This window comes from Bacillus rossius, chromosome 1, assembly GCF_032445375.1.
Source record: "Bacillus rossius redtenbacheri isolate Brsri chromosome 1, Brsri_v3, whole genome shotgun sequence".
Lineage (NCBI taxonomy): Eukaryota > Metazoa > Arthropoda > Insecta > Phasmatodea > Bacillidae > Bacillus > Bacillus rossius.
Window position 1 is genome coordinate 255,647,560 of NC_086330.1, and position 25,539 is coordinate 255,673,098.

Genomic DNA, 25,539 nt, shown 5'->3' on the forward strand with positions numbered 1-25,539 from the left:
CACTGTCAACATTGCTTGTAGGCAGCCACAAAGCCTTCAAACAAACTGAAGCAAAATGTGGGTGGTCTGTTTTCAGAGAGCACATAAGGGTAACCATGTATATGTCCGAACAATGTGGCCTTCCCAGCTCTTCCACAACTACATTCTTCATGGCATGGTATCCTTCTAAAAATGTCTGCAGTTCCATTTGCTTGATGAAAGGAATGTTGTGCATATAACTTTGCAACATTTCATTGGAAGGAGTTTGCTGAGTTATTTTTCTAGGATTCAGTAATGAACTCATACTTGAAAAAAATTTTCCTGCTGGATATTTTTTCTTTTATCCTGTAACTTTGTATATGCCTTCACAGCTGCTGCTTTCAGAAGGGATACTTGTTCCGCCTTAAGCTTAAGTGAAAGACTCTTCAATAAACGGACAATACATTCACCAAACTGCTCAACTTGCCCTACACTTAACAGCTGCATTTTGCTCACCAAATCATCAAGTTTACAGGTTAATATGTGTGATGTTGTGTAAGCAGAACCTTCCAGGAATGTGATTAGTTCCGACAGTTGTCTGCAGTGGACTGAAACAAATTCAGCTTCAATTTTTATTTGAACCACCTCTGCAGCAGTGCGGTCCTTTAACCAGCTTATGCCACTGTTCTCCGATTCCAAGCTGCCATCAATGTTTTCAAAATATTCCACTATGTTATCAAAGTACTCAGAAAGGTAAGTGACAGAATGGAACCAAGAATTCCATCTTGTCAAAACTGGTTCATGAAAAGCCCTGACTTTGCCACTGGATGTTCCATATTTTTCTGACAAGAATACCAAGTAGAGGTTTCTTCTCCTTCTGCTGTTAAGAAATGCCTTCTTCACCTTAGATACTGCCTTGTTAAGAAGCGGCAGTGTACTTTGGAAGGTGTTGCCTACTAAATGCAACTTATGTGCCCAACATTGCACATAAACAGCTTCTACCAACAATCCACTCAGTGTGGTGAAACATTTGTTCATGTAAGGAGCAGAATCACTTACTATGGCTTTCACTGAATCGTAATCAATGTTGTACTTGTTCAATGTGTCCAGAACTGCTTTAGAACATGTTGCATGGTTTGCTGCATCAAGAACCATGGATGCCACTAACTTTGTGTTTTGACTACTAGCAGGTTTTAATTTTTTGAAAAGGATGTTAAAAACACATGCCCCTGCTTTATCTGTAGTTTCATCACATAGCACACACATATCGACCCCTTCAAATTCATCTTTTAACTGTGCTTCCACTTTCTCTCCCAATTTTGGAACATTTGTTCTCCTAAGGGAACTGGCTGTAGGAAGATCTCCCCCACCCTTTACATTTTTATTAATCCAACCACGTAATTGGGTGTTGTCTAATTTCTGGAGTGGTATGTTGGCAGATATAAAAGCCTCGGTTGTATCCAAAATAAATCTCTCTCTGTCCTCTCGTACTTTTTCCCCGACTTTTGCGACTTCTTCTAGTGTTGCAAGACGTTTGCTGCCACTGCTTGTGCCCTCGGCACCTAACCTCACTTTCACATGATGCTTACTAGCAACATGTTTGACAACAGTGTCCCTTCTCTCGTAATCAACTCGGCAATTGCACCATTTGCAGAACAAAATGTTGTTGGAAACGTACAGCCCTTCCGATTTAAATTCCGTCGCCCGCGATAAGCAAGATGCTTTAAATTTTGGCATCGCTATATTGGGCCTAGCAGTAAATAAGTCGAAACCTACAAGGATTCTTGTTTTACTTAAACTGCCTGCCCGTGTAAACTTTTGCAAAGTATAGAATATTAATGAACACTGCAAATTAACTAGGTATCCCGAAAGATAACACACGTCACGTGTTGTTTTGCTAACGAAAAATTGGTACGTTGGTACGTGTGCTCGCTGCTAGCGCATTCAATTGTCTTCCGTTGCAATCTGGCGTCAACGAAAAAAAACGAATATCGAGTTCAGAATTCGGGATGGCGTAATAAATGTTTACAAAAACATTATATAACATTTTTTCGGTACCAGGTATTCGGAAAGAACTAATTAAGCAGCGGAGTAAAGCAATGAAAAATTTAATCAACGGAAAAATTATGTTGTATTCTATTGTGAAGCGAAGGGGAAGGATAAGGACTGCTGTGAGTAAATATGGAGGCTGCCGGCTGAATAAGTACTGCAATATGTAATTTTCTGAATTGATAGGCGTAATGTTTCTGGCAAATGGAAGATGCTAAAAGACAGCTAAGGTGTTTTAAAATAAGTGGTATTTCCAACCTAATGCGTGAACATCGTATTTTGTGACATCGCGCACATAATCTTTTATAAAGTCGCAAATAATTCATATTTTAACATTTTTTTCCGGAGATTTTCAGAATTTCACGTTTTATAGTTATAAAAATCTTTTTTCACGTTTTTTCGTGAAAATTCGCGGAAAAATCGTTACACCATTTTTTCCCATCTCTAGTTATGACACTCTCACTAAAAAACCTGAATGGCTAGATGTCTGGCCTAATGTTAGAATAATAATAATAATAATAATAATAATAATAATAATAAACCAACATCATCTAACCTTGTATGACATATTTGAGGGTTTTCTATCAATTAAGTTCTTCAGATTTTTTTAAGTGTCAAATCACTTGAATAATGCATTTGTCACATATTCGATAATAATTTTTATGTGAATTTCAACATTTTATTGGTGAAAAGTGAAATTTTCCATGTTTAAAACTTATGAGAATATGCTTCCAAAACTTGGAATAGTGCAAAGGTGATGTTTGAAAATGAACAAAATTAATTTCCATGATAATTCAGGTCCAAAAATTGCAAGAAAACAATGAAAAATGTCACCACATATTATTTTTTCTAACTATTGTTTGGTTTGTAACTGTCTGTATCATCTGTTGTTTAAAAATATAGCATTGTTACCAAAGATAATATGCGTAAGTACTAAAAATGTGAATACAAGCAGCCAGTTACCCAAATGCTGAAAGCTACTCAATCAATAGTTTGGTCAATATTTTGTGTTCTCCATGAGCTGTGTTTATTATGACCAGATACCATTTGACTTAGTTGTGTTTATTTTTAAGGTATTAGTATTAGCTATTGATCTTTGTCTGGAAGCATGGTGATGCAATTTGTGTGTACATTACATGATCATAGTAATAGTAAAAGAGTGTGGGAACAAGGACTCGAGATTGTTTCATGGAAAAAAAAAAGTTGTGTTGGACTGAAAATGCAAAAAATCTTTGGAAGTATTCATGCTGTAAAATGTGTTATTGTTGGTAAGAATAATATGGTGCTCTAGATAAATGCAAACTTTGTTCTTGAACAATTTAATAAGTTGTTGATTCAAAAATATAACTACCTAACTAAAATCTAAAGTTGGCATAAACATTAAGCACAGAAAAATAATAAAACAGCACTGCTTAAAGTTCCAATTATTTTTTCTCTAATTTTTTTTCCATTTTGTCAAAGATCTTAAACCTTTTTTCATCCAGATTACACATGTCCTGATCATAGGTTTAATAAACACCAGACAATTGTACATCTTGCTTGAATCGGCTCTAGTTTTCGAATCTATGCAATTAAACTAGGGAAAGACCGATCAAATCTTCAAATACCATCCAATTTTTAGTAAAAGAAGGATTCAATATTCAGGAAAAAGATTCAAAGAAAAACATAAGAGGAAATAAAGAAAATTTTAAAAATTAAACAATGATAACCTCTGAAGTTCACTAGGTCAATTGTTTTCTTCATACCTATCCTGTTACCATTCCCCAAGATTTTGTACTTTTAACATGTAATTATATTAACATAATTACAATATATATTGATTCAGAAAACTTAGTTCATGAATAAAACATTTAAAGGGTTAAATGTTTCAATACCATAGTTAATATTTGCATTTCTTGTACAATATTTTAGTTTGGACCGTTAAGATCTACATTTGGATTCGAGGGTATATTCAAAATACTCTTTAGGATTCGAATTTAAAAAAATTGGGGTTTGATTCATCACTAAATTAAACACCCCAATTTTCTTGAAAAGTATAATCAATTCCGATCCCAAGTGAAAATCAATAGAGACATAGCATCAAAGAACTGGCCAACCCAACCCATCCATAGTTAAAACATCAACTCAACGTTCAAGCAATTTCTTATTTTATGGCAATCATGAAGTTTCAGTCAAGGGCAGCAAACTGCGAAACTTCAAGAAAATTATATTAAAGGTCTTTTTTACATAACTTCCACATGATGTCCAAACAAATATGTAATAAACTTTCCCTGAATATTCTCCAACTTTCCTAAACAAAAAATTCATATTCTGTGACTAATATATTTAAATAAAATAACTATAATGCATTTTTCTGGAATAAATATAGAAAATTCAGCCTCCACCACCCCATAGCTCGCTCAGTTTTCTCTCCACATTGTTTAATAGTACTTTTTATTTTTAACAGAACCTTGACTGTCATTTAAAAGTGGGTAATGGTATGCACTATCACACCATCTCAAAAAAAAAAAAAGCTTTGTTCCTCACAAGTACAGTGACAAGCATATTAGCAGTCTAGCCTTCTACATGGTACGAGAGCCTGACCTCTTCTGTGCGTCGTGCTCTGCGTCGTTGGCATAAGTTCCTCGCCAGGCACGTCCTAAAGTCCATCTTGTCATTCGTCGGGTCAAGAGACACAGGGGTTACCAGAAATCGCAGTGGCGCACACACAGATTCATCCTTGATTTATATAGCATTCAGAGTAATGTCAATAATTCAACATACATGGTTGCTGACGTTAACAGAGTACAAACATTTTCTACACATCAAACATCTAAATGTGCATGTGCACTCTCCAATGCATCAGAGGAACTACATCTTACAAGTAATCCAAAGAATGGTAATTGTCTTAAAAATAAGCTTAAATAAAATAGGTACAAGAAATAAAATAAGCATTCCAATGTGTGTCCCTTCCAGAAATCCTAACCACAACAATAAGCTAGCGGATAAGATATAACACGTTAGTGGCGAGACAGCTCCCGGAAGGGAAGGTTGTCGCAGGTTGCAGATCTGAGGCCTGCCATTTAGCAGGCATCGCTGGAAGGTCTTACAAAACTATATCTCAGTCTCTCCCTCCACAGTTTTCCTTGGGAGCAGACAGGGAACTAGCGAATCCAGAGGGGGGGAGGGGGGCCCATAGCAGCCCCCCCCCCCCCAAACCAACCCGAAGAATTTAAATTTTCTTAATTCCGTATAATAGTTTACCATCCTTACTGAAGTATTATTTTACTGCAATGCTTTAGATACTAGAAAATTTGTGAACCAGAAATAAAATGTATTAAATATTTCAATTCTAAAATGTACTAAAATTGTATTAGAAAATTTAATTTGGCCCTTCCCTGACAGTCATTCTGAATCAGCCCTTGGGACAGAGGGAAGCAAGCCACAAAGAGAAGCCTTCTCCCACACCGCCTGCCTATAATCCTCGCAGCCTGCAGCTGTGATGCGGTAACCGGTCCAAGAAGGACTATTTTACATTTGGCCAGTGCAGAAAAAAACCTAAAAATGCAAAAATTGTGAAAAATTGTCCACAGCTGAATATTTGCGCTGTGGTAGATTCGACTATGCTTTATTACCCTCTTTTATTGCATAATCGTCGCATCCATATTTTACGGTGTCAATATTTGAATTAAAAAACTCTCGTGTAAACGTCGCATGATGTTTTTGGTCCCGCTATTACATTCCGAGTGCTTTTTGTAGGTATCTATTCCCTATAAAACAATGTATTTTAAAGTAGAAATCTAATATTTATTCAGACCTTACCACTTACTTATTTAATTAACGGAAATACAAAGTCGTTTGATGTGTAAATTTTCTTTTAAAGACTTTTTAAACATTATAAACTTCATCTCTTCGTCCAGGTCGCCACGGTATACCGCTTATAAAAATGTAGCCAGCACTAGTTGGCATCATTCATGTTTGGTTATGTGGCTTCCCGTATAGATTGTGCACACGTAGTCGAATATCGATATCTCGCCGATTCATGCAACGCGCGCTCTCTGTCGAGTGCCGAGTTAACTACATTTCACAGCCCGCACTCTTTCATGGTAAGTGTGTACTATGACGATAGTTACGAATTAGTTCACGTCACAGAATAAAATGGCTTGTGTTTGGGTCTCAATTTTGTTTTTCTATTTAAAGTTGAAGAAAGGTTTTTGTTGCATTACTTATTAATATAAATTGTTTGGCATGCTCTTGTACAGAGGTGCCAACCATTTACCAATGCAATCAGTAGTAAATATAAAAAAAAATCAGTAGTTTTAGAATATTTTCAGTAGTGAATTAAATCAGGGGCGGATCCAGCTTTGGGAGGGGTGGAAGTAGATGTTCGACAAAGTTCACACACATGACCTATAATAAAACAAGAAAGGTATATAACTTACACATGTTGTTTGTATGAAACTTCTTCACAGTTAAGTCTAGGATTTCTGGAGCATATTGAGTGTTGCCTTCTTTGCTTTGATAAGCACATCACTTGAGAATTTCTGATCAAAGCAAGCTTTGCCACTTGTTAGCATGTGTGTCTTCTGGATAACCAAAGATTCTAGTAATTCAGAACCCATTGTAGGCCTGAATTCTGTCTTGTTTTTCCTAACCATGCTAAAAATTCTCTCGCAAGAAGCATTACTATGAGGTATCGTAAGAATTGCCAACATTATTTTAGGAAGGACAATGAATTTCTTATGTCCATCAGCATTCTTCAGTTTTGTAATCAAATGCCATGCAACATCCATTCTATTTCTGTTACACGATTTGATTTCCTGAGGAAGATCTTCACACTGATACCTAGCAAATTCCACTTCCAGATCAGAGCTCTCCTGCTCATTCAACAAGAATGAATGCTTCGCACAAAAATACTGAACAGATTCATAGGAAACTGTTTCACGTTTTTGTATGTCAGCTACAGCAGCATGGATTACAGTTTCATTCTGTAGTGGAAACTTGGTCAGAATGTATTTGCAAGCAGATTCAAAATATTTTCGCACACAGGTAAAGAAAATCACCATGTTTTCTTCACTTAAACCCACATCTTTATCACTTATGTACATTCTTGTTTTTGCACCAATAACTAGGTCTTTGTTGTCTTTTTGTTGATTCCTATCCCAATATTTGACATCTAAAATACTTTTGCTACTCCGAATACCTTCAGGCTTCAGAAACCTGATAAAAAGCTCAGTGAGTAGTGACAATAGCTCACTATGGAGAATGTGAATTAGCGGTTCTTCACTTTGCAGCACCGTATTAATTCTTGTAAACACTGGGGTAGTGTTTTGGAGGAACAAACAGTACAATTTTGTAACAGGCGAAGACAAAGCCTGCTTAATCCTATGAAGTCGTACATTCACACTGTGATGCGTAGGCTTGGTTGCTATTTTTTCTGCTGATTTTGGATTTTGACTGCTTGAGATGTCAATCTTGCGTTTTGATTGAGCTGGAGCTTCATCATTCTTTGACTTAGACGAAGCGTGCTTCTTAGTTGTAGACGTTGCAACATCTCGAGGTATGGAGTCTCTGTCAGGTGCATTTGGCCTCTCAAGAACGTACGAATTGGACTTGATATTGGTAACATTTGAAGTTTTTTGCCTTGCTTTGTCATTCAAAGGAACTAAAGTACTAGTAATTTCAGATATGCACCCAGCCTCTCCTACTTCATTACCACCAGCTGAAATGCAAGCAGTATGTTTAAAATTACGTTCATCACACTTTTTTTCACCAAAAACAAAACTGAGTAGTGCAGGCCACTGTTCCAAAAACCTATCAATACAATTCTTTAATGATAACCATCTAGTGCTTGTATGCTTTAGAATTTTGTGTGTGGCAGTATCGCACAGAACCTGACATTGCTGCAGCTTCTGATGACGAAGAGAACTTCTATCTAAGTAGTGGTACAAATCAACCAAAAGATCTTCAATACATACTGGCAATTCTTTTGCAGCATTCTGTGCAGCAATGCGTATTAAATGACAAGCGCAACCCTGCATGAACACATTTGGATTTTCTTTCTTTATGAAGGAAGCTGTTCCTTTATGTCTGCCAATCATTGTTGAACAATTATCTGTACCAAATGACAAGCAGTTATTCCATGTCAAACCCCTCTTCTGTATCTCTTCATTAATCAAAATGAAGATGTTTTCTCCTGTGTTTTGAACTTTGCAAGCACAAACAGCAAGAACTTCTGAAACGATTTTTCCTAGATCGGATCTGTAGGCCGTTACGACGATGGGGTATAATGTAACCTCTTCATTGTCATTACTCCCATCAGTAGCAATACTGAAAGCTGAATGCTTTAAGTTATCAATTATTTCGGCTTGGGACGTCTCTGCAAGTGATTTCACAATTGCAGTAGTCTTTGTTCGCTTGCAAGCATAATTCTGTGCGATATTTGAATCTGGACACATTGATTTTAATAAAGGGCTGAAATGATCTGCAACAGCAAGTGGTATTTTGTGCTCGATGAGAAATGAAGTAAAAAGAACTTCAGAGTTTGTAGTGGGATTAGCAGTCTCAGTTTTAAAAAAAGACGTCAAAGTTTTATTAGCATTTTTTACTTGCAAATTGTCCATGTGCTTTTTACTACTTACGTGACGCTGGCAATCGTTTTTACCTCCATGTTGAACACTAAAATCGCACTTGCACAAATTACAAAACACGTGGTATTCAGATACACTAGACACGGCTAGACTTGTCCACAACTGCGAATATTCTTTGCGATACTTTTGTGAATTTTTTGGTTTGGAAGCCATGTTGAGTTCACACGCACGCAACATTTACATTTCCCAAATATTTAAGGTAACTTCAAATGTAAAACTTGATAACTACACATGACGCTTCCCGCACAAAGAACAACCAACAACTGGACGGATCGATGTATCGATGAATGAGTCGAAAAGCCAATCCACACGCCCGAAGCAATACACAGATTGATTGTATATAATCGATATTTTTCTCGTGCTTATACAAATACAAAAGTATCTTGAACAAGCGAAGCGGGACGTTGTACACCATACGCGTTTAAACAACTTATCTATACACAAAACACATAATTCACAATAATATGCTAACTCGACTAGTTCCACAATTTTAAAGTGAAAACAAAACTCTCCCTGAGCGTGGGAAAATGATGCGTCATACGATATACACAGCTGTAGATGCGTACGTGCACAAGACAATAGCCCGTTTTTTTTTTATCTGAAGCTGATTATTCCGTAGCTTAAAAACGGAATCCGTACTTCCGTAGCAAGCCACAATAATTCGTATAAACTACGGACAATTCGTAGAACTTGGCACCTCTGCTTGTATACTCCAATATTTTTTTTTAATAAACATACCTTTCTTGAATGGGTTTTGTTTTTATGAATAACTTTACCTAACAAAAAAAATTTTTTCCGCATAAATGTTGCACCCCTACTTTCAAACTCGATTTTATTATAAAATGTGCGACGATTATGAGATAAAACTCGGTATTTAACAAACATTTATCACTGTAGACCTTGTGCGTATTACCGAAAACATGCACTGCAATTAAGTCCTAGATCATGGCGACTTATAGAGAAGTCCATTAAAATGATACCCATTTAAGCTGTTTTTAAAGTACTCTCTCCATTAATATACCAAAATAATTTAGAAAAACTATTATACACATTTATGTTGAAAAATGTTTAAATTGATTAAGTTATGAAATAAGTTTTTTTAACTCAGTCAAGAACATAAAAAACCGATTGACATAAAAATGAAGGGTCCGATGTAATAATCACTTCAACAAAAGTTGTTGCATATTTCTTAAGCTTTAGTGTGATATATTTTTCAAAAGACTAACGTAATTGATTGCACTGCTAGAGTGTTCCGAGTGTAGCAGTGTAGTGTACGTACTGCGACAGTGCTACAGCCGCAAGGGTTGGAGTAACTTTCGCTCCCATTAAATGGAAGTTTTGTAATTTATGGGAAATTTTCCCCAACTGAAATTTATTATACAGTAGAACCTCGATGATACTTTCCCGTTTCATACATTTTCCCGTGTCATACGCCGATTAATTTTGGTCCCGCCGAAAGTACTATATTTACAATGGTTTACTTTCCCGGAACATACACTTATAAAATTATTAATTTCCCGTTTCATACGTTTTTACAAAGCGGAAAAGTCCTAAAATTCACAAATTATTTTGTTATATTCCTCCTGATAAACTACCTTTTAATGCTTTTATTTTGAAAAACGTTCATTGTTTACCTTTGCAAACGTAAGAAAATAACTTTATTGCACCATAGATATGGATAGTATCAGGAAGACTGTGAGCATCTATGGCCAGTACCAAGCGAGACTAGTGGCGCAAACTAGCAATGATTATGAAAATGGTGCACGCGCTTTACCAAAGCACGGATCTCATATTTTGTGCTTTCATTAATCTTTGAACTGAATATACCCATTTATTATTGTTTTCGTACGATCGGATGGTTTTGTATTTTACGTTTCTCAAGTTAAAAGTTTATTGAAAATTGTTCTGTTGCATAAAGTTGTTTGTAAAATGAAACAAACAAGCAAAAATTTCTGATTTTCTTTTTACAATAGCCTAATTTTTTTAATTTCTAATTTAGGCTTGGTGACGTCCCCCCGCCCTCCAAAAGGACTTCATAACATTTTGTAAGGCCACTGTTTCTCATGTCAGCTTTACTTGATTATGGACTGTATTTTATATTTCTGGTGGTTTTATTATATGTATATATAATGATGAATTCATATCTTTCATTAATTTAATGCAATTATTTACACGTTATGTATTTAAGTTTAATCTGACATTGTGCTTGTATGCTAGATTGAAAATTTTTTTTATTATTGCCATTCCCTTTTCATACACTTTCCCGCATCATACACCATTTTTGTGCCCTCCATTGAAAAGTGTATGACAGGGGTTCTACTGTATTCGTAATATCAATATTTTATAGCAACATGTGAAAAGTTAACCTCCGCAAGCCTTGTGTGTCACACCAAAAATTTGCAGTTAAGTCCTAAATAATAGTTTCTTGCAGCACTCCACAATAATGCATTCTGTAAATGTAATTATTATATTAGAATTTCAGTAAAAAAAAAAAATAATAATTATTATTATTCTACATAGGGGTGGTCGGGCAGAGACATATAGTTTCGGGCGGGCTCGGGCGGGTAACCAGCCTATACCTTCGGGTTCGGGCAGTTTCGGGTCGGATCAAATTAAATCAATTTTGCGCATAATGTAGCCTGCTTTCTTTACAAAAGAGTTTTTACACTGACTGTTTAGTATTTATTTAAAAATTAGCTACAATAACATCTATCAATTATTTATTAATTTAATTTCTAACAACAAAATGCAGGGTTATGCCAGTTACTGCATTCCCTTGGTTAAATTTTGACTAAGCATAACTAGTTCCTCAACATGTTCGTCCAGCAGTCTCTCTCTTCGAGAAGTACACACATTTCCTGCTGTAGAAAATACTCTTTCACTGGCAACTTGACTGGCTGGAATTGGCAGATATTTCAAGACTAAGTTTCTCAGAGCAGGAAAGCGCACTATATTGTCAGCCCACCATTTGCAGGGATTTTCATCTTGCTGCAGTAAAGGTTCTGCCAAGTAACTGTCCAGTTGTTCACATGGAGAAGCATTTAAAACATAACCACCAGACAGACGTGTTTCTGATGAAGCTTTCTGCACCCTACTCCAAATACTGCTACTTTGAAAACTTGATTGTCCATCAGAAGTACTAGGTGTATCTGAAAAAATAAAAATTGAATATAAATATTAAATACTAAACTTTCTATATGTCTAAAAGAACCAAAACATTTTTAAAGGACATGCATAATCCTTGAAAGGGCTGTGTAGACCAAAATTGTTCAGTGCTACATTTACATGTGAAGTTATTCTATTAGTATTATAATAAGATGTTATCAGCTTACCTTTTACAGTGTTCTCTGATGGTCCCAATTCTTTTTTGAGATTTTTTTTTACAATTTCCTTTCTTGCTTGTGTCAAAACACAGTCCTTGAATCTTGGGTCCATAACTGTGCAATAGCAATGAGGTTCCATGTTTTCAAACATGGGAAATCTGCTTTTTATTGCAGCATAAAGATTCTTAGCAAATGTTTTAGCGGATTTCTGTGCACACAAACCGTTCACATAATCCTCTAAAAACGAAGTAAGACCATACAAAATGGGAATAACCATTGATGCAGTTGGTAGGTGGTCAGTACTAACATCCCTGGTTGCTTCATCAAGAGGTTTTAACACTTCAACATAACCAGCAATCAATTCCCAGTCATTAGGAAGTAAGTTTTCACAGTTTGACTTCACAAGATTAATTGATAAAGGCAGCTTGAGTTGCAGCAGTCTGTGAAGCATTGCATACTCGCTGTTCCAGCGTGTCTCCACATCCTGTATAATTTCCAGTGTTGAACTCATTCCACATTCTGTTTGTTGCTTTCTTAAATTTTCCGAAGCTACGTCGCTCGACTTGTAGTGGCCCACAATCTGCCTAGCTTTAGCTAACACTTGAGGAGCTCCAGTAGTCGCCTTCTTGGCATCTGATATTGTCAACTGCAGTGTGTGTGCAAAACATCTCATTCCAGTCAACTGCTCAGCCTTCCTCATTGCTGAACACATGTTCGCAGCATTGTCGGTGATACAGTAAACAGGTATTTCTAACTGTGAGAGCTGATAGTCCTCCAAAATTGACTGCACACACTGGCATATTGCATCTCCTGTATGGCTGCCAACAAAATGTTTGCAGCCCAGGCAGTAACATCTCATTTCAAATTTACCAGTCACATAATGACATGTCAGTGACAAAAAAGATATGTTGCTCCTTGAAGACCACATGTCACTAGTTAGGGAGAGGGACATAAAATTGTCTTTTTCAGAAAGGATTTTTGACAGAATGTCTTCTTTCATAGACATGTACATTGCTGGGATCACTCTACGTGAAAACGTTTGTCTTGAAGGCACTGTATACTGGGGTTGTGCCTCTTCAATCAGTGCAATGAATCCTTCCTCTTCAACAACAGAAAAAGGATGGGAATGCTGAGCTATCCATTTCCCAATTTTGTTGGTAAGTTTCTCAGCTTTCGAATGTGTGGATGGCCATTTTTGTGTTCCAGTAAACTGTTTCATTGTCATCTGCTTCTTGTGTGGCTGATTACCTTCTTTGTCTTTCATCGTTTTTTTCACACTTGCTTCTTTCTTCATAGTTTGCAACTCCATGAACTGTTTTTCAAGATTATGATGTTTTTTCAAGTGCCTTTGCATGCTTGTTGTGTTGCCGTAAAGTGTTTTAATAACGCCGTCACAGTGTGTGCATTTAGCATTGTCTTTATCCACACGGGTAAAAACCTTCCAAATTGGTGTTTTCAAGATTAGTTGAGAGTCACTATTAGAAAGTATGTGTTCTTGTATGCCTTCACTGGTGTGGGTTGAGCTGCTTGCTTGGCCCTCACAATTATTTATACTCATGATGAGGTAGGAAAACTTATTAATTATTACTTAAGTTTTTGTATTAATGGAGCCATTAACAAGTGCACTTAAATTCCTGAGAACTGCCAAGACAATATCAAATATTAATCAGTTTTGGCCAAACACTTAATAATTTCAACCAGTTTACTTTTTCCGAAAATATGGCCAATGCAATGATATGCTTGAAGAATATCTCGTTTCAAATGTATACAAACAGTACTTCCATTGTTCCAGCAGTTATCATTGTTTGTTGGTTTTACTTCATGGCCAGCGGCTCAGCCACACGGCCAGTCATTTTACCGTGTGTAATAGTAAACACTTGGGTTAGATAATAGGTGAAAACGGTAAAACGTTTTTTCAAATGCGCCAACTGGTTCAAAAAAACTGTTGTTTTTAATTTTATGTCATCCTTAAACATTATACGGACAAAAAGCAATATTGCACTTTTGATTTGAACTGTCAACTTAAAGTCGCCGTCTTCGTCCAACGAAAAAAAAAGTCACAATCGCTCGGGCACGCGCATATCTTTTGTACTGTGTTGTCTTTGGTGCCATGGTGTCTACAATCACAACCAACATGGCCATTCAAATAAAACGATTACCAATAATTTATGTCTCATTTTACGATTGCGAACTTAGTTTTTTAGCCAATCTATTGTAACGCCGTAGAGTTTTAACAAAATGTACGGTATTTAACTTAGCGTAACCTTTTAGGTAAGTTACAGTTTATTTAGAGGCTTTTTTTTAATTTACGATGTATAATGTTTTAAGGTTAGTAAATAATTCACGGTTATTTAAAACTTATATAAAGTTCAAAATATATTTAAGTAAACGCATGAAGCTATTTATTTTGCAGTTTTTAACAATTTCGTTACCAATTTCTGAACAATTGATCTTAAACACAAATTTTGCCCGATTTTTCGGGCAAAAACGATACCCGACCGGTACGTCGGGTATTTGTAGTACCCGAAACGTGACCCGAAATTTCGGGTACCCGACCACCCCTAATTCTACATGACAAAATTGGAAAAACTTTTCAATATGTTTTACGAAATATGCAAAATAGTCAATAATATTAGGAAAAAAGATTTTACTCAAATTTAAAAGGAATGAAAATACAGATTACATAAACATGAAAGGCCCCACCGACGTGAAATCGATAGCAAAAGTTGTTGCATATTTCTTAAACTTTAAAATTGTACATTTTGTTAGGTGTCTGGCACAATTATTCTGATAGCTTAAACATTCAGAGCATCGTAGTTTTCTGTACTGTGGCAGTGCTGAAGTCACTCGGGATGAGGGAATTTTCACTCTTCGGAAACAAATGTTTTTAATATATGGAAAATTATCTTAGAGCCCTTCTTTTTACAGTGGCAGAATTAACATTTACTAGTAAAAAGTCAAAAGTTTACTGCTTAAAACCTTGTGAGTCAAACCGAAAAAATTGCAGTTAAATCCTAAATGATAATTTCTCTCAATGACTCAAAAATACAACTTATAAATGCAATTTCTATAGAAGACTCTCAGTATGGGCACCAAAATAATCTAGAAATATTACTCTAGATGTTAATAGAGAATAAAGTAATAAAGTTTTAAAAAATGTAATTTACAGACAATACAAATCCATAAAGTTGGGAAATAAGATTTTTTTCTTTCAAATTTACTGAAATAAAAATACAAATTACATAAACATTAAGGACCCGACATGAAAATCAGTTAAGCAAATGTTGCATATTTCTTAAGCTTAAAATGGAATATTTGTTAAGAGTTACAATAATTGAACGAGCGGTTGGATTGTCACAGTGTGTACTGTACTAAGGTCTATGCCATTGTCGTTTGGGTTGGGGTGTTTTAATCTCAGGAAACAAAGATATGAATAAATTGTTCAAAAATTGCTAGTAGACTGCTTCAGTTAACTATTGTACGTAGATGTCAAACTGATTTAATTTTTATCACATTACACCAGAATAACAGTTATTATCTTATATGAGAAAAATACATACAATCATTGGCCTTAAAAGAACTAATAGTGTTTTGTTTTCTAATTGACCAAAAAGCCTGGGTAAATTACAATGGAATACATTACTAAAGTGATAGTAGGAATCAGTAACTTTCAGATTACATCTATATGTTAATTAGTATTGGTACTGATTTAAGTAGTTAGTTTTTTAAATCATGTATTTTAATCTTATCTATAGCTATTTCTTCCTGATAATTTACACAATGAAAACATATTCTCATACAATATGATGCGGATGCCTCATTCAAAATGTGACGTAATGTGTTCAATCCCTAGAGTATATAACTTTAAAACTAATTGGTAATCCTGTTTACCTATTCCACAGTTACATTTCAAAATAAAAATAAACTCTTAAACCATGCTTTATGAGAAGGAATGCCTAACTGTTTTATGGATATTTATATACATAATTAATAGATTTTTTTTTAATTTTAAGATGTTTGTGAGTTATAAAAATATGTTTTATGGGGCCATATCAAAAATCCTTCATAACTTCTATTAAACAAATATCCTGTGGAATTTGCCACTTTTAATTGTTCTTTATACACCAGTCACCCATACTTACGTGTCAACTACTTAATTAACTGCCTATTTTAAAAACTAATTGAAACAAACATGGCATCTTTCTGTTCTCACATCTCTGCTGAGGCACGTTATAGAGTTGCACACATCTATGAACTACATCTATGGCACCTTCAACTGTTATGTTTTGATTGTAAAATGTACTTTGTTTACAGTTGTGACGAGAAAATTAAATATTTTCACGTGTAATTTAATTTATAGTTAGAGATGAATATTATTCCACAGAAGTCCAAAAAAATAATTCATGTGTGAATTGGACATGATTTGAGCCATTTCATGCTGCAGTTAAGTTGTAGTGAAGGACTATTTTCGTAAGGATTTTGCTATACTGCCGGTACCGGCACCAGCACCGACATTTTACCTGCGGTTCTCGGTACCGGTTAAAATGCTGAGAACCGTAGGAACCGTAGGAACCGAGAACCAAGAACCGAGAACCGAGAACCGGTCCCGACCCATCCCTAGTCCCTACTAATAAAATTATTTTAAAAACTAATTTTTACGACATATTTAAAGGGCTAAATCCCCACTTCGAATTCTTTGTTCTGCAACCATTTTCACTAATTATACATGAAAAGACTGACATAGCTCCAGCCAAAGTGTTGTTGGATCATCAGCCGGTGTGGTCAAGATGTGATGTCAGTGCACAAGTCTTATTTCTTAATGGGTAGATTTCTTTCACGACAGAACTATCTTTTCAAATCAAAGTGACAGAGCAGTCAACGAAACAAAAACAAACAGCTGTCAACCATAGTTGTCAGCCCATCAAATGCAAGTAAGAGAGTAAAAATCACAGCTGCGAAAAAGAGAAGAGCGTTGTCCAGTCTAAGCCGTTTTGCATATTTGAGGTATGAAACAAGCTTTCGAGGCAATGAATTGGCAGGCAGTCGTTTTAAACAATGACCTGTAGTTTGTGTGCAGCAATAAAGACACATGATTAAGCCATATCAGCATTTCAAAATTTAATCCCAAAAAGCCACTCACATAAATTGAGTATTTTTGCTTTTTCTAGTTTAAGAAATGCATTCAGTTATAGTTTTGGAGGTTTAGCATTTCTTCCCCACAGTGCAACTAACAGTGAAAACCATTGTGGATGGCCACAGGATACTACTAAGTAACGTACCACAGAACATGACCTCGAACAGGGCATTTTTGTTTAGCAGGAAGATATTCTTGAAGATTTCATAGAGGTGGTGAAGACCCTCTGTGTTCTCCAAGTCCTCACACATGTGGAACAAGTTGAGCAGCTTCCTGATGTAGCCCTCATTCTCCACAGCAACCGCCAGCTTCTCCTTCCTCATAGGCGACGTCAGGCAGGTAGCTATGAGCTGCGAGAGCCAAACACCTATTAGTGTAGCTCCCCCAAGCCATGCTCCAAAAAACACACACACACACATTCTCTCACCACTCCTTCCTCAAGAGCAAAATGATGCAGGTCGCTGAGGCTTGCAGGAGCCATGTCCCTGTTAGTGCCACTCCAGCAAAATACCATGCTATAAACCATACACAGTGTCACATCATCTTCCTCAATAGTGTTTTAAATTAATACACATTATTACAGCAGATACTAAACACATGCTTTGCAATAACGAATGGAGCAAAACAAAGAAAAGGTCTTAATGAACTAATAATATTTATGTTTTAATTTTGAATAGTCTTAAAAAATATTTTACACTACATGTTGCATGAAATAGTAGCTGGTTGTTAGCCAAATTATTTATCTTCATTTACATCAGCTTTGTTCAGACTGTACACAAATAGAATGGAATCTGTCATTTAGTTTACCGTCTGCACCAAAATACCTGAACAATGGTGGACACAGTTAACTGGTACTGAAAGAATTGAGCTCCAAAATGCATCTAGGCACATGGACACTGATCATTACGTGTTGAGTCACCCATCATTTATTTTCATGGAATAAAAATTCTAGAAAATTAAAATATTTTCATAAAATCAAAAAATTTTGCCTTTTTTTGGAAAAATTCTGGAAAAATCAGAACCGTTAGCAGATACATTTGGTGAACACATAATAGTTGGACTGTAAACCAGTAACATTTCATCTCCAAAAAAATATCCAAAAGCACCACATCTCTCCCACATTGGGGGCATTACTTCACCACTGGCTACACAGTGACACTCTACTGTGTGGTGGTTTTGTCGTACGTGAATCCGGAGTTACACGATTTTTAAAACTTCTGATCGATTAATTCATCTTTCGAATTAACATCTCCCGACTCTCAATTTTCCATTCCCTCCACACAATTGTTAACCTTACAACATGTTCATACATGCTTCACGCAAATTCAACGTGTAGCTACAAATTATTTTGTGTTATTCATATGTATCTAAGGAAACTTGATAGACTCTACTATGTCTTCCATAGAAAGTAGAAAAAATTATTCTGCATCAAACAAGGGAAAAAAAAACACAATCTTTGGAATGTAAAATTAATATTATCAAAAACTTGATGCAAAAATAATGAACAATTATAAAGATAAAGTAAAAATTCTTGAAGCTGTGAAAAATGCTCAATTTTTTAATTCAAGCATCATTCGCAAATGTCATGGTATTATTTCTGAGATGGAAACCATGTTAAAATTATGGTGTGATAATAAGTAAATGTGAAAAATTGTCCTGTTAATCAACACTGAAGATTAAAAGAAGCTGGGGAGGTGGCAAAAGATGAAATGTTTAAATCCAGTAATGGTTGGTTGAGCCGATTCAAAAGTTGCTGTAATTGGCATAGCATTGCAGAAAGTAAAAAGACAGCAAGTGCTGAAACAGAGGCTGTGTGTCTCTATCCAGAGAAACTCAAAGCAATAATAGAATAAATTGGCTATACCAGCCTAAATATGTTCAACATGGATGAGACTGGCCTCTTTTGGAACAAGATGCCTAGAACTTATATAGCGCGTGAAGAGAAAACCTTCCCAGGTTTTAAGGCCGCCAAAGATCAATTGAAACTGATGGTTTGTGCAAATGCAGCTGGTGATAGTAAGTTAAAACTGCTCTTGGTTAAACGCTCATAAAATTCAAGAGCATTAAAAAATAAATCGAAAGCTGACTTGCCCGTGGTTTGGAAGTCAAATAATAAAGTTTGAAGAATGGTTTAGTCATTACTTCATACCTGAAGTCGAATTTTATTTCAAATCCAAACAATTCCCATTTAAAGTGATGCTATTAATTGACTAGGTATCCTCCTGCCACTTTAACTAATTTTGACCAACAAGTGAAAGTTATATTTTTGCCACCAAATACAACCAGCTTGCTCAACCGATGGACTTCGGTGTCATCAAAATATTCAAAGCTTATTACATAAAATATCATTTGCACATCTGCATTAAGCTATGAGACAAAACAATGAGCTTTCTGTTAAATAATTTTGGAAACCATTCAATGTTTTGGATGCCGTTATAATCATTGGACAGTCTTGGAATGAAATTTTACAAAAAAACTAAATGGTATTTAGAAAAAATAATTGTCTATTTTTTTCACCACTTAAACTCAAATGGAATCAGCACCAGCACCTGATGAAATTAGTAATGTGGTTGAAGAAATTGTCAATCTTAACAGACAAATAAATTTAGAAGTGGGTAGCGATAACGTTCAAGACATGCTATATTCACACAATCAGGAGCTTACAATCAATGAGTTTATATAAATGCATAAGCGAGAGCAAGACATTGAAGAACCTGATTTTTTAGACCAAGTTTAATTAAAAAGGGTTACAAATTGTGGAAAACATAGACTCCAAGGAAGAATGCAATCCTGCTACAAAACAAGGAATAAAAAATTTACTAGAATACTACTAGAAAATTTTGCACAAGAAGAAAAAAATCTTAGATCCGTCAGACAACTTGGTTGGATTTTATGAAGCCTTTTACATCAAAAAATGTCGGTTTGCTTTTTTACAATTCATAATAATATAATTTGTTGTATTATCTAAGATTTTATTACACTCTTTTCAAAATTATTGTTTTCTTTAGCTTCCAGCCCCAATCAAACGAAATTAGTATGTATGTATTTATATGCAAAATTATACCCAGACTTAAGCAAATTTGACTTACATAGTTATCGCTCGGTCCCAACCTAACACGCAAGTTCAGAGTATTACTGAACTTAATGCTGCGAGGCTCACCTCGTTGATCTCTTCAAGTCTGCTGAGCTCGCATGCAGGCAGCTCGATGGGTGGAGCCGAGTCGGACATGTCGTCGAAGCGTTCATCTTCACTCTCTTCCACGATGTCCTGAGTGATGTCCACAGATGGGTCCTTGCCCTGGACCTGTGACAGGCAACTTAGTGCAGATAACGGTGCAGAAAAAAATGTCACCATCAAAGTATATCACACTGTCCAAGCTTTGAACACCCACACCAGTTTTAGCTAGGTTTTGTTAAATCAAAGAAAATTGTATTAACCTACTAATGAATTTTAGTATTCACGGGTAAATGGTTTTCACCTACAAATAATATTTTCATAAACATAAAACACATTAAATATTGCAAGAAATTATAAGTGCCAACAAAATCAGAGCTGTCAAGACAATTCACACAGAGATTACTTGAACAAAAATTCTGGTTAAGGGGCCCGCCTACATGCAGTGCAAAGTGAGCTGAAGAGGTTAAACAATTAGTTGTTTTTATCGAAACTATTTGACATGCGATTACCGATTTCGGATATAAAAGAGATTAAGGTACCGGGCATGATCCTAAAGTTGTTTACGATGTCTCAGACATATAGTCGATTAGTAAATGCATGCCGAATAAGCCTAGTTAGCGTATTTTCAGAGGCACGCCAAGCTCACAGTTTTCATTACTATTGCGTAAAACCACTTTTGGATAGTGCACCAATCCTTTCTCTTTTGCTGCGTATATAATTTGCACTAGGTCACAACGTAAAATTTTGAGAAAACCCGTGATTTCTACGACGTGTGCTGCGCGAATGTTCTTCCCGGTATGTGGCGCCGCCACGGCCGCTTGACCTTGGATGACGAGGCAGGAGGAAGGGGGGTCTCAGCGCTGCCTTTCTTCCCGTCCTCTTTCAGTTGTGCTTCGCTCGCCCGGACTGAATACCCACCCCGGCTACGGCGGGCCTGTGGACACCAGACCAGGCTGAGTACACGCGTATTCCACAGTTAGTTGTGTTGAGGCCGAACGACATTAGAATTCAGCGTGACTGCAGGCGGGGTCATAAGGCAAGGTTACGACAGAATGCACCTCGGAAGAAGAACAAAACCATTAAAGGAAGTAAACGCCAAATCGTTGGGCATAAGTAATATTTCATTATACAAGTGATATATTCAAATCAATTTTATATGGCTTTGTTAGTTACGTATTTATTAATTTTATTTTATATGTGGCCAATAATATTTTTAATGGTATAAATTTATATGCAATTAACACTTTTAACCAAAATATGCATTTAACCATTTTAAAAACGTCAAGTTGAAATAAAGAATTTCACGTAACATTAAAAAAATTAATTCTTTTAACTGCAATGGTGAATAAACGTAAGAATAAGAAGAGCCTTTTGGTGGGGGGGGGGGGGGGGGGGGGTTCTTATTTGGTAAGCAGAATTTGGTGCCCAAAGCAATTAGCTACAAACTGTTCGGTGTGTGCAAACATGCATAAATATTGCAGTATTTCAGACAGTGTAAGTTTAATTTGGACATAGAAGCTTGTCATTATAGTCACAATTAAAACAAATAGTATTTTGCCGACTGTCCATGGCTGACTGTGATAGTTTGTAGTGGGAACACCTCTACACATTTGAAAAATTTTATACAGCAAACAAGAATAATAAGTCATAAATAGCATTTGTTGCATGTTATTAATGGCCGTACGATTAGTACACACTTCTATGTTTTTTTCCGGTGATTCAAACCATAAACGTCGGAGTCTAGCAACATACGTGCGGTTCTGGAAGTTGGAAGTGTATGCGTTCGGAGACATACACGTGTCAATCTCGCTAAGCTCAGACTCACAGTTGACAAACGGAACTCCGTGAGAGCGGTTCAAAAGAAGTATCATATTGCATTATCGCCGCTGCTACTTGTAAAACCTTGACGAATTCCACAGGTTACTAAGAGACGTGTAATGTGTAGCCGCCGCTAAAATAAAAAAAAAACGATGCTGTGTTTATACTAATATCTCGTGTCACTTAAACCTCTCTGTGCGCTGGCGTGTTACGCATTGCGGAAAAAAGTTATCGTCTGTGCACATACCGTTCCACTCGTCTCACATCACATTCTCATCAAGCACCCGAGCCCGGCAGCCGGACTGCATTCCTGAGTAGATTTTTGTCATTATAGCCCGCAGAATAAAACTATTTGGATATAAATGTTCAATTTTTAGTTTCTTTTGCTTACGAAGAGGCGACGCCGGACGTTTCGGCGTCTAGGACCTTATTCACAATGCGCAGTCCGCAGTTTGACAACTTGCAACTGGCAGGCGGCAGTCGGAGATAAACTGTTCCACAGACAGCAGTCTAGCAGTCGCCAGTCGAGCAGTGGGATATCATCAAACTTCATTTCGGACTGCCAGACCGCCAGCTGCCAAAATATTTTCACCTATCAGAAAATCTTTCGCGATGATGTGGTTTAATCAAATACTCCCTTGGTCATGTTATGTAATTTTGACTGGCGACTCCGGACTGCTGACTATGAACTACGTGTTGCCTACCGATGCTACGCTAACTGTAATCGTAAATTTTGCTTTGGAATTATACAAAAAAACATTTACCACCTAAAACCCTGCAATGAAAATATTTAGCAAATATCTCCAATTTTAAAATTGATTTTTTTATGTAACCTTCTTTAACATCGATATTCATAATAATAACAATTTTAAAGCTTTAATAAAACCGGCCCGTTGTCGTATATCAGGTTTTTTCTATTTACGATATTCATGAACACTGTCGTTTTTACATGTTTTATGTATAACGTATTCTATATAACTAATATCAAACAATCGAAGGATTATCAGCATTTGTTGTGAAACTTTCCTATAATGTAATAATAACACGTGTAGGGCCTATTGACGAAACAATTGTTCGTTAAATTATTGTAATACGTATATATGTAAATTTGAGGCAACATTCCTTTTAAACTTGCTGTGCTTATTCAAAGGAAACTTGCAATTAAAAATAATGCATCACTAGAAATTAAATTATTTTAGGAATGTGTATCTGATGAAAGACGATCCAAGGATGAATCTTTCGCACATACTGTATGCTGATGTAGAATGTAACGCCGACCCTAGTTGTTTCATGGTACGGAAAACTTAAAATTTTGTAATGAAAATTTTTAAACTGTAAATGGACCCTTTCTTTTCCATCTACGATGCGTCTTCACAAAAAAAATTGTTTTTGTCAAAAATATTTAGTTAATATTTTTTCCTTAAAATATTCTCATAAATATATAACCCTTATAATATCATCGAATTGCATTCTTATTTCCATTATTTTTTTTTCAATTATTGTGACATAGTAGGCTATTCAAAAAATATGATGAAGTTGCATACAAATATATCGGGGCTCCTTGCGCTGCCTAATGTTTCAAAATGCTCTCGCTGAAAATAATATAATGACTTCATCTAACTTAAGAGCATTATTCAACTTCTAAAAATCGTACTTTATTCATAAGAAAATAAACATTAATGTTTATATTTAAAAAAAAGTATTTCACTGGGTGCTTCATTCTGTATATTATTTTTGTTTTTATCTTCTGCCAGCCATTTTACAAAACAGATAATGCGCGTTAGATATTTTGACCTTGAGTGCTTTGCCCTGTGTCGTGCATTTGTGCGCCCGGCGAGCCGAGCCAGTCGCTCGGAGAGAGTGTTTGTTAGGCTAACGCTATGTCACGCAAGTTAATACTGTGAAATGTTTGTAATTTAGATTCTGAATTATTATTTTATTGTTTCCAAGTAAATCTGTCTATATGCCGAGTTTGATTTGCACTTAATAATTAGGTACAGGCTGAGAATCTCGAACTATGCTATCTTACACCTCTGTCGTGAGGCACCTCTATCAAGAAGAGTGTGACTGAGTGGTATGTTTTGTGATCGAGTTGTAATTTTTGATATTTAACATCTTGGCTCTCTGTATAAATGGATTGTCCGCAACTGAAATTGCTTTACATATTGTTACAGTAAAAAACTATGCCTGTAAGTACCATGAAGAAATTCAGTTAGTGTATGTTGGAGGATTGCGTAAGCAAGTAACTTTGCATACAGCAATATTGAACTACTTTAATTCTGAATAGGAAAAGCTTAAGTAAGTTTTAATATGACAGTGACACACAAGTTCCTTTCCTTTTGATTCGGGCTAAAGCATACAAAATAATTACAATTTATCTAGCGTAACCACATTTTATATTTGTCGTTGTAGCAGTTAGAACCATACAGAAATGGGACCTGTAGAGTGTCAATTATGTAGTAAACAACAAAACAATACTGCCACATACATTATGAAACATAAATTTAGGCAAAGCATGAATCATAAAAATGAGATATGCCATGACTGATTTCCTACTGTTTATGACGTAAATTAGAGGTGTAGTAAATCTGAGTGAGTGATACTTTGGTCTAAATTTGGTAGATTTAAATTTAATTTGAACTTATTGTACTGTAAGGTCCCTTGTTTAAAATCACTGGTTTTCAACCAACTCCACAGTTGTACAATACACGTGAAAAAAAATGAACAATAAGAAATCTAGTTTTATATGCACACACACTTTATATGTATATATGTGTAAATGCATACACATATTTACATATCAAATGTATATATATAAATACACATTTATGATTGCGACCACTACGATGCCCATTCCCTTAGCAGTTTCCATAAAAATTTTCTGTTAGCGCGCCTGCTCCCGTGTGGGTAGCATTTCAGCAACCTTTCAAGGGGTTTGGAACTGGGAATAAAGGTTTTCATACCGAAAATATTAGCTAAAACCGTACTAGAACGTGTTCAATTTTTTCTGCTTTACCCACGAGCCAATGTTGCGAAGATGATTGACCCGCGTGTAAGAACATAAACCTGTATATATTAACTTATGCAAACATTAGGAAACGTATTAGTTTCCCAAATTAAATTTTATGGTATTGGAGTATTCTGAAATATATTTGGTAAACTAAAATAGTCACAGCATTGCTCTACTGATAATACATAATCTCCTACTAAAGTTCCCATAGACTTTGTTGTGCATCTATAAAGCGCGCTATTTTTCAACTTAGGTAATGGAATATAATTTTTTTTCGATAAAATATTACTGATTCAAAAAATATGCTTACAGCAAATACCTACTAAAATATTTTATTTATTTATCCTATTGTTATAATAACACTAAATTTATAGCTTAGTCATTTGGTTTGATTGTTTAATACAAGTAGTTTTAACAAATATTAATCATCTATATTTATT

The 25,539-nt window shown here is 35.7% G+C and overlaps 1 protein-coding gene across 3 annotated transcripts in view; it reads right to left on the reverse strand.

The window, feature by feature from the left end:
• The window catches only part of LOC134527491 (serine/threonine-protein phosphatase 4 regulatory subunit 3), a 269,007-nt gene that overhangs the window by 180,137 nt on the left and 63,331 nt on the right, over positions 1 to 25,539 (reverse strand). For all 3 annotated transcript variants that reach the window (XM_063360215.1, XM_063360213.1, XM_063360214.1), the window contains exons 6-7: positions 20,254 to 20,397; positions 17,239 to 17,443 (exon numbers count right to left, since the gene is read on the reverse strand). In XM_063360215.1, the coding sequence (XP_063216285.1) occupies positions 17,239 to 17,443; positions 20,254 to 20,397 (349 nt within the window). The remainder of the gene's footprint in view (positions 1 to 17,238; positions 17,444 to 20,253; positions 20,398 to 25,539) is intronic.